The sequence below is a fragment of the Coffea eugenioides genome, chromosome 8 (assembly GCF_003713205.1).
Source record: "Coffea eugenioides isolate CCC68of chromosome 8, Ceug_1.0, whole genome shotgun sequence".
NCBI lineage: Eukaryota > Viridiplantae > Streptophyta > Magnoliopsida > Gentianales > Rubiaceae > Coffea > Coffea eugenioides.
Window position 1 is genome coordinate 24,218,776 of NC_040042.1, and position 13,898 is coordinate 24,232,673.

The following is a 13,898-nucleotide window of genomic DNA, read 5'->3' on the forward strand; positions in this document are numbered from 1 at the left end:
AGTTGAGTTGACCTATTGACCATGTTTGTGAGCTGGTTCAATTCACTTGCACCCGTACTTGTTATTCGGAAGGCTTGGGAAAGAAAAAAGGATAATGGTCAATTAGTTGAATGTACAATTTTAGAAATTCAGAAAATCAGCATAATTTGTAAATTCCTATCAGCCAAATAACTAAAGGAAATATCCTTAGTCTAGTGGGCTAAGGTTAATGTTATGAAAATTAGAAGTCCTGCTGTCAATTTCCCTTTCCCCTGCTAAAAGAATTAAGGGGAAAAAAGAAGAAGAAAATATAGCTTTCATTTACCCAGAGTCATCAACCACAAATCCCTCCTCTCCCAACAAAAGGGCTAGAGGGCTCTTCAGACATAATCGAGGCTAGATAGAAAGTACACTTTTTGCCAAAAGCTATTTATTTAGAATGTATTTTCTAAATAAGGAAAGACAAACCATAATTATAGGAACATCAACATAATATGCTGAAAGAAAAATGGAATTAGTCCTCTTTCTGGTTATGGTCTTTTCTTTTTTCCCTTTTTCCCTTTTTATTTGTTAGATTCTGCCATTGATCGATATTCATCTACACCGTTTCTATGATCCAGATGCTAGTTGAGGTATCTCACTGGAATGCGCATATACTTAAAATTGTCTCAATTCATCAACAAACAGCTATAAACGATATATGAGGAAGTTTTCATGATTGATATTTATCCCGTTAGTGAGCTAATTGAAGACCACGAGGAAGCGCTAAAGTTTCAACTAATTCCGAGAATTAGTATTTGGCTAATTTGACTATTGAATGGTGACAAACTGTTCGAAGAAAACGTGGTCTCAAGGAAAGAAATGATTTTTCACTCATTTAAATATTTTTCTCAATTAAATGTAATAAAATTTTGTAATTTCATATTGTAAAACTGTTTTTTGACAGTATATTTACATTTATAGGGTAAAAGTGATCCTAGCTATCATAATTTAATTTAGTATCGATGATGAGGGTTGCGGTCAACCAATTCTTTTTTTTTTTTTTTTTTAAAAGAAACAAACAATTAGATCCAATCATTCCTGCCACTTTAAGATCAAATAGAGTGTTTGGATGGAGGATTATTTGAAAAATTTTCAGTATAACGCTATTGTAGTACTTTTATAATATAATGTATATAAGATTAAAATGAAATTGGAACGATTAAAAATATAGTTGAAAAAAAGTATTTATAATAAAATCAAATTTTTTTTCCAAATAATGTTGTATTCAGATTCACGGCACGTTGTGATGTCTTTTATTTATTTACGCGCAACCAATCGATTCTACCTAATCCCGAAGAAAAGAGAGAATCACTCCCATCCCTAAAGTCCGAAATTCTTATCATTTGAATCCATTTCACCCCTATTATATAATGCTCTAACTTGCAAGACATCTTTCAGTGCAAGGAGAGAACGAAGCAACGTTTTTGTTTCATAGACAGAGAAGCAACCTTTTTGTTTCATAGCCACATTCTCTGGCGTTGAATACCAAAAATGGGTGCCTCCAAGATCTCCACCTCCTTGATCTTCCTGTCTTGTTTGCTCCTTGCTTCCTCCGCCACAACAGCGGCATTTAACATCACTGCTGTCCTTGGGGACATCCCCAGTTTTAGTAACTTCAATGAACTTTTGAGCAAGGCAGGTTTGGTTAAAGCCATCAATTCTCAATCACCCGTAACTATTCTTGCCATCCCTAATGAGCACATTGGAGACCTTGCTGGTAAACCGGCTGATGTTATTAAAATTACCTTGATGACTCATGTGGTTCTTGACTACTATGATCTCCTCAAGCTCGCAAACGCAAAAAATGGGACAAGAATGACAACCTTGTTCCAAAAAACTGGTGTGGCAACTTACGATCAAGGCTTCTTGATTCTAAACAGAAGTCATGGTCAGCTTATATTTTCCTCGGCTGCCAAAGGTGCTCCCCACAATGTTCAGGTTGTTGCAACAGTAACGCAGCATCCATTTAACTACTCCATCATCAGTGTTTCAAGTGCTATCATGACGCCTGGAGTTGATGGCACCACTCTTCAAGAACCACCCAAGGCAGCTGGTGCTCCTGCTCCAGCCAAGAAGGTGTCTCCACCCCCAGCTAGCGAGGCCCCCGAGGCACCGACTCCATCAGATGATGCCACAGCTCCCAGTCCTGATGCCCCCTCAGATGCCCCCAAGAGCGATGCACCTGCATCTCAGGCACCAGCTGCAGATGCTGATGATGACAAAAACCAAAATGCAAGTTTCAAGCACCTGGCCTCTAGCACTCTTGGTTTTGTCGCGGTTTTGGCATCCTTCCTTGCTGCTTATTGAAGTGTTTGATCGCAACAAGGCATTTGTTAGGGAAAATTTTGAGCAAAAAAATAAAAATAAAAATGAATCCTATGTTTAATGGTGAGAAATGTAATGAAATGTAAATTTGCAACACGAATTTCTTTCCATATAATCATGTTTGTATTGAAAACAAAATCATTCCAATCCATTTTACCAAATAAGTCAATCTTTATCCTACAAAATAAAGTTTACTGACCTAGTGGCGGAGCCGCGATTTTCATTCAGTGGATGCACAAATCAAAGGATTTTTTTTTTTTTTTTAGAAAAAAAAGATTGTCCTGAATAGAAGTGGAGAATGATAACATTCATATAGCAAGTAGTGAAACATATTTAATAAGTACAATAATAATATGTAAGAAACTGTTAATCCCCTATAACTCATTAAAATACAAATATTTGTTGTTTAAAAACTCACTAGCAAATCAAACTTCTTATAATATTTGGCTTATACTCTAGCAATCATTAAGGCATGGGTTGTGTGTATCATTTTATTCTTTTTCAATAAGAGTTCTTTTCAGATTACTTACAGGCTCAAATGCAAATGCAAATGCAAATTAACTTACCGCAAACTATTTGGGGTGAAACCAAAAATATCTAGTACTTACAAAATGTCAATTTTTCTTTGGTTAGTGGAGTACATTTATCATTTGATAGGACAACATTAAATCATTTTGAAACTATGATGCCTAAAACTGTAATTTTAGTCTGTCCAGCAAGTGCCCTCTTTCGATAATGGTAAAATCCACCTTATATTCGCTTGATTTCATTCACGTTTTTGCTTACATACAGTCAATAAAAAGATTACGTATATAATATAAACTCGATTTGATATAAAAATAACTCAGGGTCCAAAATTCGAAAGTGTTACAAATTAAATGATCTAAACCTGAATTTTTAAAAGCCCGACTCATATGATCCAATTAGCAAGCCTATGATCCAATTAGCAAGCCTACTCATCCGTACAATAAATAATGACTCCGGCTCTTGTACATTTTGTTTCCGTTGCTTCAAGAAACCCGAATACACCGCACCAGTCGAGTTCAGTTGTAAACCACATAACGAGAAACAAATAAAGCAATACACATATCGACAATAGACTTCGGATCTTGAATGCATCATTACCACTAACTTCTCTGCCATTCCACACCTTTGCCATTGTGTATTCACTAGTAGTTTGGCTACAATACTTGCTAAACTTTCCTAGCCGCCAAAACATGTAATTCAATTCTCAATTCTAATATCTTCTGACAATTTGTTCCCTCACTGTTTCTCAATATTTCCCTCCTTTCCACAAGATCACTTTCTTCTTTTCAACATCAAATTGGCTTACAATCACTCGAGCTCAAATTAGCGTTATGTCATGTATAATGAATGCCCTGTTACTCTCCAGTCCCCACTTCATGGACGAAGCACCTAAATTTTAAACAGAAAGAATGAAATAAGTTATTAAGCCAGCTTCTGGACACCCACCCACATGAATTTCACTTGCGATGGGCTTCCACATCCGACATTAGCTTTGGCAACTTGCTCTTCTTTTGGTGATATTTCGCATATGAGTACCATATACCACCAGCTGTATTGATTACTAGTCCAGTAACGTTCAGTGCGTGCACTTGCACTCCTCCTAACAATATGAAACCAAAGGTCTGCACAGAAGCAAAGAAATGAGTGCATCAATTATCTAACCTCTTATGAAAAGCATAGAAAAGAAGTCCAAAAAAACTGGCTTCAGGCTCTTAGATTTTCTTTAGATAGATATAGTAATTAAACTACAAAGAAAAATTGAATCCTTACATACCGTTGAACCGACCCCCTTGAGGACACCAACTATAGTGGTGGTTAAAGCAGAGTTAACAATGGTACACAAGAACATTGTGTAGTTGAGAACAATTCCCATCACCAGAGAAAGAAGAAGAATAACCAAAAACGATAGTGAAGTACTCTGTCCAGAGAAAAGATGCCCATGCCAAAAAGATGATTTCAGTGAGTATACTGGAAATAAGAACAGCACAAAGCAATATTTTAAAAGACAGCAATGTACGAGCTCAACCTCACATGAAATATAGGAACTCAATGGACTGTAGTATTCAAACAAAATAAACAAAAAATGAGAGAGGAGCTTGCATGCGTGTATCCCTTTTTAGCGGCTTCCATTTGATGAAAAAATGTTAGAGAACAATGTGAAACACTCTAATCAATGTCTATTCAGCAATGTCTTATCCAGCATTTGTCTCTTATGCACACTAGGCCTCCAGCAAAGATTAGGCATACGAATGGTCGGGAATGGGGAGGTACTATGCTTTGACTCAGCTGGAAAGATCAATTATGTTCTAGCTAGGACTTTATGACACCAAATACACAAACATCACACAGTTGACTTGAAGACCCTATTGACTGGTTCCAGTACCTAGTAATGTGCAAGCTGATTGCCTAGTTGCAAAAGGGATCTCCATTCCAGTATGTGCATAGCATACAATGCTAGCATTTAACTTGCATGATTTCTTGAAGGAAGTGCTATCTATGTAGAGAAAGGTAACATTATTTATGCAGGCAGTAGCATGGGAAAAGAAGAAATTTGATTCATGATCAAAGTTGAGGTTCTTGCAGAAAGCCTAAAGGAAAGCTTGGTCAGGGGGTCTTACTGCCAAAGCTGAAGTTCTATGTGAAGAACTTCACAAAAAACAAAAGAGAGGGGAAGGGGGGAACTATCCTTCAATCAGAAAAAAACCAGAATCCTACTTTTATACAGCCCAACCCTGCTCTACAAAAAATCAATAGGATAAAACATAAGCTAGTCTGACATCATAAAAATAAAAGTAAAATTTGAACAAAGGAAATGCTAATACAGTCTTACTGCATCAATATATCTCCAAGGTAGTACTTTCCCAAGGTAGAAAAGGGAAAACTGAGTCGTTTTCAAATTCCATCTTAACATTAACATATATGTTGGGGTTTATTAGGGTGTTTCTCATCTTATGTTAACATCCATGAAGATGACCAGATGAACAGCATAACCATCACATTTGATATTCAGGGATCTTGAAAAGGAAACACAAATACAAGTGCATAGTAATAAAATTCTACAGCAAAGTAATAATAATAAATCCAACATCAGAAACCTCACCTGCTAGGTCATGGTATCATATTGACACTCTTACTCAAAATAGTGATTTATCTATTATGAATGAATAGCATTTAAAACATATCCAGACAAAATCTCAGAACATGTCATTTCGGCCATGTAAAATATCATGTGACAACGATATGAATAACTCATTGACAACACTAGACAGGCTCATGGTTACTACTTGCCTATAGTTTCTACCAGCATAAACTCCTCTATTTTCCAGCGAAGGCTAAGACTTACCATGATTGACTCAGACGGGCATGATTGACCCACCCCAAGACAGGCATGATTGACCCAGAAATTATTCTGGAAAATCCCCATTATTAGTGCTACCAAAATTTCCATATTACTCAATTTGGACGGATCTGATGCACTACAAGTTTTCTATCGTCTAATATACGAGTGCCATACTTTGTGATGTGATTGTGACCTCCACCAATAAGTACCAGAGTTTACAGTTGCTAGGCTCTATCTCTATTTAAGGCTGGTTTGACTCCTCACTCCAGATTGATCACCTTGCTTGTCTAGCTTAGGAAACACCTTATTTTGGTTCAATAAGGCATTGGCTTAATGCATGAACACTTACCACAACCACCATGCACCTGTTCCACACTTGCTAAATCCAAAACTCATTCATTGGCCCCTCTTCCCGCTCCTGCTTGCACTGTTCTGACCCCATAAACAACATTCAATCCCACATCTCCAATGGTCACCCCAGTGTCCATTTTTACCTGCCCAACTTGATTCCTACTTCCCATCATGCCTTTCCCTCCAGTGACTTTGCCACTCCCCCACAAGCGACTGGCACACCATCCCCACCACCATACCAACCACTACCATAAAGCCACAAGACCACCAGCATTCCTCTGCCCACAACAACTGTCAGGAGAGGGAGGGTGATGGATTTTGCTGGAATGCAAGGAGAGAGAAGAAAATGGGGGGAGTGGAGAGGAAAAGCATGTAGATGAAGAGGAAGAGAAAAAGAGAAGGCAGACAAGGTGGGGAAAGTGGCAGAAGATCGAGGGGGTAAAGCTGAGGAGGCATGAAAGAGGTCAACAAGGGGGAGAATAGAGACAGAGGAAAGCATGTAGAACGAGGGTAGGAGAGAGGAATAATACAAAGGGGAGAGAGAAGTAGAGACACATGGCAAGAGAATAAAAAAGAATAAACATTGAGGAAAACAATCACGCAAAAGATCTTCCTGGCTAAAGTGAAACCAAAGTAGAAATTTGAAAAAATGAAGATCTTCCTGCCTAAAAGATCTTCAAGTAAATATTCGTGTAAGGCATCAAATGTAGAAAAAATAGAAACTAGAGGGACTAAAATGAAGTTTGCCTAAAATGTATAGAACCATTAGAACAGAAAAAGAATATATCTGAGAAGATAATTATGTCTGAACATCCACTAGATATAGAAACAAAATGTGTGAGTTAGTCCTTCATTTTTGTCGCTTTTTTTATTGTGTGGTTGGAGGTCAGTCTGTGGCATGGGCGCGAACCTGTTTATTAAGTAAACCTGAAAAAGCTACAAGAAAGGGAGCGGGGCATCAACAGTAACCTCCTTTAGAAATCAATTGCAGTATGCAATACAAAAACAATCAGCTTCTGCACGTTAATGAGTCGTCTTATAAATCAAGATATATTAGAGACCTCAGAATGTGTTTATTTGTGAATAGATGACAACATTTTAATCATGTATAGGGAAAAACATAATGAATTTGCTTAAATATTTTAAAAGCTTGCGTCTCTGTGCATTGTCCCAACACAACAAGAGAACAAAAGAAGGAAGGATCCATGTGCATGCTTCATGGCAGACTTAATAGCTGCACCAAAGCCAAAGATTGTCAGAAAATGCAATAGGAAGAACACAACCTATGGAATTGGTGTCTAACAATTTCCTGGCATTCAGTATACTCTATAGAAACTGTAAACAGTTCCAAATTCCTAGTTGATTTTTGTAATAATAGAAGTGGAGCAAATACAGACTTAAGCATTTACTTGATTTGGTCTCCCAGTTTATCCTAGAATACCCTGGAAAATAAAGAGAAAAGTCTCTTCTACTTCCCATTTAGTACCCTTCACTCTCTTCTAAGTATTTCATGATAATGCTCCGAGAACAGAAATATTCCTAACCAGCCAAAATATTACTAAAATAGAGTTAACGCCCTTGAATAGCAAAAGAATAAATGCTTCCAAGACACATATATTCCTAACCAGGCAACATATTTGTAAAATACAGTTGATTCCCTTGATTAGCAAAAGAAATGCTAATTTGATGCTTTGGGATAAGAAGTACTCTAACCAACCAAAATATCACTAAAAAATTATACATATGTGTGTCTGCATGTGTTGTACGTGCATGCGTGTGTGTGTGTGTGTGTATATCACATACATACATACATATGGTTGATTCCCTTGATTAGCAAAAGAAATGCTAATTTGATGCTTCACGATAAGAAGTACTCCTAACCAGCCAACGTATCACTAAAATATTATACATATGTATGTGTGTCTGCATGTGTGTATGTGTGTGTGCTATGTGTGTGTAGCAAGTCCACATTCTTGAGCATTCAAAATTCATAAAAGAGATCATCAAATTCATTAAGCTTTAAAATCAGTTCAGTTTTACTTAAATTAAAATAATGTGTATGAATCAAATGTAGAGGAAACTAGAAAGGTCTTAACCTTTGCAAGCAACAATGACAAGGAGTTCGGAAACTCTCCAGTAGCGATGATGAGAAACAGGAGAAATGGTAAAGACAAAAAGCTGTTATAGAACATGATCTCAATTGATGACAGCCCATCCTCCGCACCTGACCTCTCCACCAATACAAGGTACATGGTCTGAATCGAAACAAAAAGTTCCATCAAATAGACATGTTAAGTATCAAAGTAAAAGTTGAAAACAAAACATAAAAAGGCCAGAGGAACAAAAGAACTCAAGCAAGACCTGGAAGAAAACAGAAGTAAGAGCCATGCTATATCCAAAAGGATCAAAAGAAAAATCTCCTAGCGCTGCTATAATTACACCTGCAGCTGTCAGCATAACTGAAAGGGTTACCTGAAATAAGATGAGAAGGACAAGAAGCATAATCAGAAGCTTATTAGTTTGATTGGTAGCCATTGAGATAATGGCTGCAGAGAAATTTGGAAAGAAATTGGGAGATACAAACAGGCTAAGGAGAAGTTCTTGGTAACCTTATTCAAGCATAATTTTTAAATTGACAATAAAATGTTAATGCAAAAATTCACATTGACTTTCATATAGTTGAAACACTTGCAATAAGAGTTCAATTCAACTCAAAATATATTAATTGCTTGATTTAATTCAACAATGAGTTATACAAAGATTCCTTTGGTTCAGAATCTCGTATCAGCAGCTTGACATATGGAAATTCAGCTTCAGATTTCAGCACAACTGCTGCATAGAATAAAGGAAGAAGCACTCTAAAACTTATATAAGAGCTAATGAGTCATTTTCAAAATAAAAAATTTCAAAGAGCGCAGAATCAAATTCCATTATTATTCTTTTCTCATATAAATTCTCTCATGTGAAGTAAACAATCATTGTCTGGAGCAAACCATATGGTAAACAATTTCATAGCCATTAACACTTGAAAGTAGTTCCTTCTTATTTCACGAATTTTGAAAAGATAAGGATGGTATTAACAGAAAATGGTACAGGGCAAGATTTTTTAGTCCAAATGTATAAAGCAGGCTCATCAACGCATAATTTTACTTTCTACTCATGGATGCACAACTGATTGTAAGATTTAACTCAAGTATAACTACCGCCGAAAAAAAAAAAAAGATACAGATTGCTACCAGTTTACAGGAAGGAATTGCTTGACGCATGTACAACATGTGCAGTTAAGAAAAAGATTATCTGGCCGCAAATGAGAATATCCAAGAAGAATGTAAAGGCAGCACTAACAGAAACAAGATAAGCAGAAACGAAACAGAACTACTAAAGGTAACTGCACTACTAAGTGTACATGGATAGTCTTGAAGCATAGATGGTGACCTGAGTTGTAGGTTTTCCCTTTCCAGTAAAGAATCCAGCTATTAGAACAGCAAGTGGTGTCAATCTTTTGATGGCAATGTACATTGGAATGTTTACTCCTTTTAAACTTGCTAAAGCAAATGCAACATTTGCATTGTAGAATAACGAAACAAATATAAGTTTTTTGGCTGTCTCCACATTTAGTCCTCTGGCTTTCATGTATCCCATGGATCTACCAAAATGAATGAGCAAAGTAGTTGCCAATTGCTGCTCATAGCTCAAACATGGCAAAAAGAAACCTAGTCAATAATCTGAAAACCATTTAAAGCATTACTCTAGCAGGTACCTATCAAATATGAGCTGAATCACATGAGTAGATTTATAGAATACACCAATCATTCGTCAAGTTTTACCTGGAGTGTAAGCAAAGTCATTGAGTGTGCATACTGCATCAGCACTGCCTTATTGATGAAAACCATTGCCATTGAAGCAATCCCATATGAGACTGCAGCAAACAAACTGCATTGCAAGATATCCCTCATGTTTTTAAATCCCAACTGAGCAAACAAAATCCAAAAAGGAAAAAAAAAAAGGCGCAGACGCGCAAACACACTCTTGCAGTAGTATTGCAGAAAGTATATTTGCAGAAAGTACTTGAACAATTTTACAAAGAGGAACATTATACCACCAGTCAGTAGCACAATTGTGGTGAGGCTTCAGGTCATATGGTAACTATCACAGATTTAATTGAGGAAGAAAAGAAAAAGTCAATAAAACACTAACTAAATGGACAATTAGCTCCAGTCAATGCATTTCTGCATGCATTTTCAAGCTAAACAGTCTAAAGATAGCATACCATATCATAAACCACTTAAGAATAATCAAAGAAAAATACTTCAAAAAAGAAAAGAAAAGAAAGGGGAAACATCATGACATAATTACTGACGACATTGAAGAAGGCAGTTCAGTAAAAGTACAAGAGGCAGAGTACTGAACAGAATCTGTCCTTAGATGTCAAAATCTGCATAACTACAAAAAGCAGAGTACTGAACATAGTCTGTCCCTAGATGTCAAAATCTGCATATTCAGCAAAATCATATCCAGTCCAGAAAGCAAATTTAATGCAAAGAAAAATAAATGCATCACAAAATTCAAGGGTCTGCCAATTAAATTTCAAAAAATAGATAATTAATCAGCATAAATCCAAACCTCAAGAATGAACTCGTGTCTGCAGCATCCATCTCTCAAGCCTGAACCCACCTAATAAATGCCACAAATATTTCAATATCACAATTATTTCAACCTTAAAACAAAGTTGGGCTTTTCGTCCCAGATGGCAAAAAATGGCGGGCTTCAAGAAAATAAGAGAATTGATTCAAGTAAGAGGGACGCTTAATGTATAAATCAACGATTGGATTAAGAATTGAGTGAAACTAAATTTAAAAAAAAAAGTCACATGAATAATTAAATTAATTGATAAATAAGTGAATAAAAGTTCTCCTTGGATCAAGAGAAAGAGTGGTGGTGTTGAATTTTGAGTGAAACCTATGACTAATGTGACTAGTAAAAATTGTTTACGCAATAGTTTAAGGTAATTAGTAAAGTGTTAGTTGTGGGTTTAACGTTCGAGGATGAAACCTGTGTGTACTTGCCTAAACAGCAATGCCTTCCTTTTTTGATTTTGTTCTTTTGCTTTTTCCCCTCCAACCACAGATCGCAAAATGGTGTAATGTAACAGGGAGGCATTGGGGATTTGATGGGGAATGGGGATTGGGGGGATTCGTGGATTACGCAAGAGTCGGTGAAGCAGGTGAGGGGTTGACCGTTGGACTGTGAAGCCATCGCCATGTGAGGCGGGTTGATTGCCGGGGAAAGACGGAACGAATGATATGTAGATTGGTATATACGGTTATTATTGGTTCTCAACGAGAAATTGGATAACTATTATTTGGTCAAAAATTATTTAATTGCATCACAAATATAATTTTTTATCTTTTCAATCACCTTTTTATTTTACATATATCGTATCACAAATGATGAGAACATGAAGATCGATCTCAAGAATCATTGAAGATCTGAACTTGTGTCATGATTATTTCTTGCTATTTATGTAATTAAGTTTTTAGCAATAAGTGTTAGTTAATTAGAATTAGTCTTGAGTTATTTTTGAATCCTTAATAAGGGGAATAAAGGCTAAGGTCATGTTGACCATAATTAAGCCAATTTCAGTTAGTTAAGTTGCTATTCTAGTTGAATTAGAGTTTTTGAAAAGTAGTTAATTGCTTCCAAATCTTGATTGATATCTTGATTGATTTTCAAATCTTGATTGGTTTTCAAATCCTGATTGGTTTCCAAATCTTGATTGATGTCTTGATTGATTTCCAAATCTTGATTCCAAATTTATTTAGAAAGTTGTGTTAAGTTTAGAAATCAAGTCAAATAAGGAAACTTGTATTGTTTTCAATTTATATTATGTTTCAGAGTCTTGTAAGGCTATAAATAGCCAACTTTATGTAACTATTCGAATATATGATATTGAAAATGAATTAATAAAAAGAAAGTTGTCTCCTTTTATGGAGTTCCTTGATGGAACTTAAGTTTCTTCTTGAACTGTATCAAGTATTTAGTTTGGATACTTGTGGTGTTCAAGGCAAGATGATCACATCATTTTGTTCTTTCAAACCAATAACCAATCCACTAGGTTTCTAAAGACGGGTTCTCTTTAACTCTAGCAAGGTAGTTATTGTTCAAACCAATAACCAATTCACTAGGTTTCTAGAAACGGGTTCTCTTTAGATCTAGCAATGTAGTTATTGTTCAAGCCAATAACTAATCTACTAAGTTTCTAGAGACGGGTTCTCTTTAGATCTAACAAAATAGTTATTGTTCTATAATCTGGTCAAAATAGATTCTTCTGCTGCCTGATCGATTCAGTTCTTCAAGGTAGGTTCATGTTGGGTCGAGTTCGTATCATCTGGTATCAGAGCTTCGGCTCTTGATTTAGGTTAATATCCTTTTCTTTTTTATTTTTCTACCAAACCCTAGCCGCCTTTTGATTTAAAAGAAACAAAAAAAAAATTATTCTTTTTTTTTTATTTTGAGTCTAACTTACCCCCTTGATTAATTGAGATTAGAATTTCATGGTGTGATTACGTTCTTGAAAACAGGTTTTTCAAGGGTTTAACTCCCATTAAATTTCTTCCAAATGAAGTCGTAACCTTGTGTCAAGTTGTAAAAAAAAAAGGACTGTTCACGGGGGGAATACTGTTCACTACTGTAGTAGCACTATTCATCCCGTCGCTACTGTAGCAGTACTATTCATCGTACTGTAACAGTACTGTTCATCCGAAATTTTTTTCCTCCCCCATATCTTGTGTTTGTTTCTTGTTGCTCTTGAGTCTTGTAGTTGGCTTGGTTATTTCTTGAAATTCTTGGATTGCATATATTAAGACATTCTCCGAGTTACTCCTTTGTAAGCAATCACTCGATTTGAGGATAAATCGTCTTTCAAGAGAAGGGGAATGATGAGAACATAAAGATTGAGCTCAAGAATCATTGAAGATCTGAACTTGTGTCATGATTATTTCTTATTATTTATTTAATTAAGTTTTCAGCAATAATTGTTAGTTAATTAGAGTTAGTCTTGAGTTATTTTTGAATCCTTAATAAGGGGAATAAAGGCTAAGGTCATGTTGACCATAATTAAGCCAATTTCAGTTAGTTAAGTTGCTATTCTAGTTGAATTAGAGTTTTTGAAAAGTAGTTAATTGCTTCCAAATCTTGATTGATATCTTGATTGATTTTCAAATCTTGATTGGTTTTCAAATCCTGATTGGTTTCCAAATCTTGATTGATGTCTTGATTGATTTCCAAATCTTGATTCCAAATTTATTTAGAAAGTTGTGTTAAGTTTAGAAATCAAGTCAAATAAGGAAACTTGTATTGTTTTCAATTTATATTATGTTTCAGAGTCTTGTAAGGCTATAAATAGCCAACTTTATGTAACTATTCGAATATATGATATTGAAAATGAATTAATAAAAAGAAAGTTGTCTCCTTTTATGGAGTTCCTTGATGGAACTTAAGTTTCTTCTTGAACTGTATCAAGTATTTAGTTTGGATACTTGTGGTGTTCAAGGCAAGATGATCACATCATTTTGTTCTTTCAAACCAATAACCAATCCACTAGGTTTCTAAAGACGGGTTCTCTTTAACTCTAGCAAGGTAGTTATTGTTCAAACCAATAACCAATTCACTAGGTTTCTAGAAACGGGTTCTCTTTAGATCTAGCAATGTAGTTATTGTTCAAGCCAATAACTAATCTACTAAGTTTCTAGAGACGGGTTCTCTTTAGATCTAACAAAATAGTTATTGTTCTATAATCTGGTCAAAATAGATTCTTCTGCTGCCTGATCGATTC

The 13,898-nt window shown here is 35.7% G+C and overlaps 2 protein-coding genes across 5 annotated transcripts; one reads left to right on the top strand and one right to left on the bottom strand.

The window, feature by feature from the left end:
- Positions 1-1,512: 1,512 nt before the first annotated feature.
- LOC113780436 (fasciclin-like arabinogalactan protein 3) lies at positions 1,513-2,328 on the top strand. The gene has a single exon (XM_027326239.1). It carries the CDS (start codon positions 1,513-1,515, stop codon positions 2,326-2,328), a length of 816 nt encoding a protein of 271 aa, XP_027182040.1.
- A 1,105-nt stretch (positions 2,329-3,433) lies between these two features.
- LOC113779214 (UDP-galactose/UDP-glucose transporter 7) lies at positions 3,434-10,819 on the bottom strand. 4 transcript variants are annotated; one of them, XM_027324734.1, is made up of 7 exons: positions 10,688-10,817; positions 9,892-9,997; positions 9,500-9,745; positions 8,426-8,536; positions 8,161-8,319; positions 4,148-4,291; positions 3,434-3,995 (listed from the first exon to the last, which is right to left on the bottom strand). In XM_027324734.1, the coding sequence occupies exons 1-7, from the start codon at positions 10,717-10,719 to the stop codon at positions 3,831-3,833; spliced, it is 963 nt and encodes a 320-aa protein (XP_027180535.1). In that variant the 5' UTR covers positions 10,720-10,817; the 3' UTR covers positions 3,434-3,830. The 4 variants fall into 4 exon arrangements, with proteins under 4 accessions (XP_027180535.1, XP_027180536.1, XP_027180537.1 ...); XM_027324735.1 differs by lacking the exon at positions 8,426-8,536 and having other exon boundaries at positions 10,688-10,819; XM_027324736.1 differs by lacking the exon at positions 10,688-10,817 and having other exon boundaries at positions 9,500-9,789; positions 9,892-9,948.
- Positions 10,820-13,898: the final 3,079 nt, after the last annotated feature.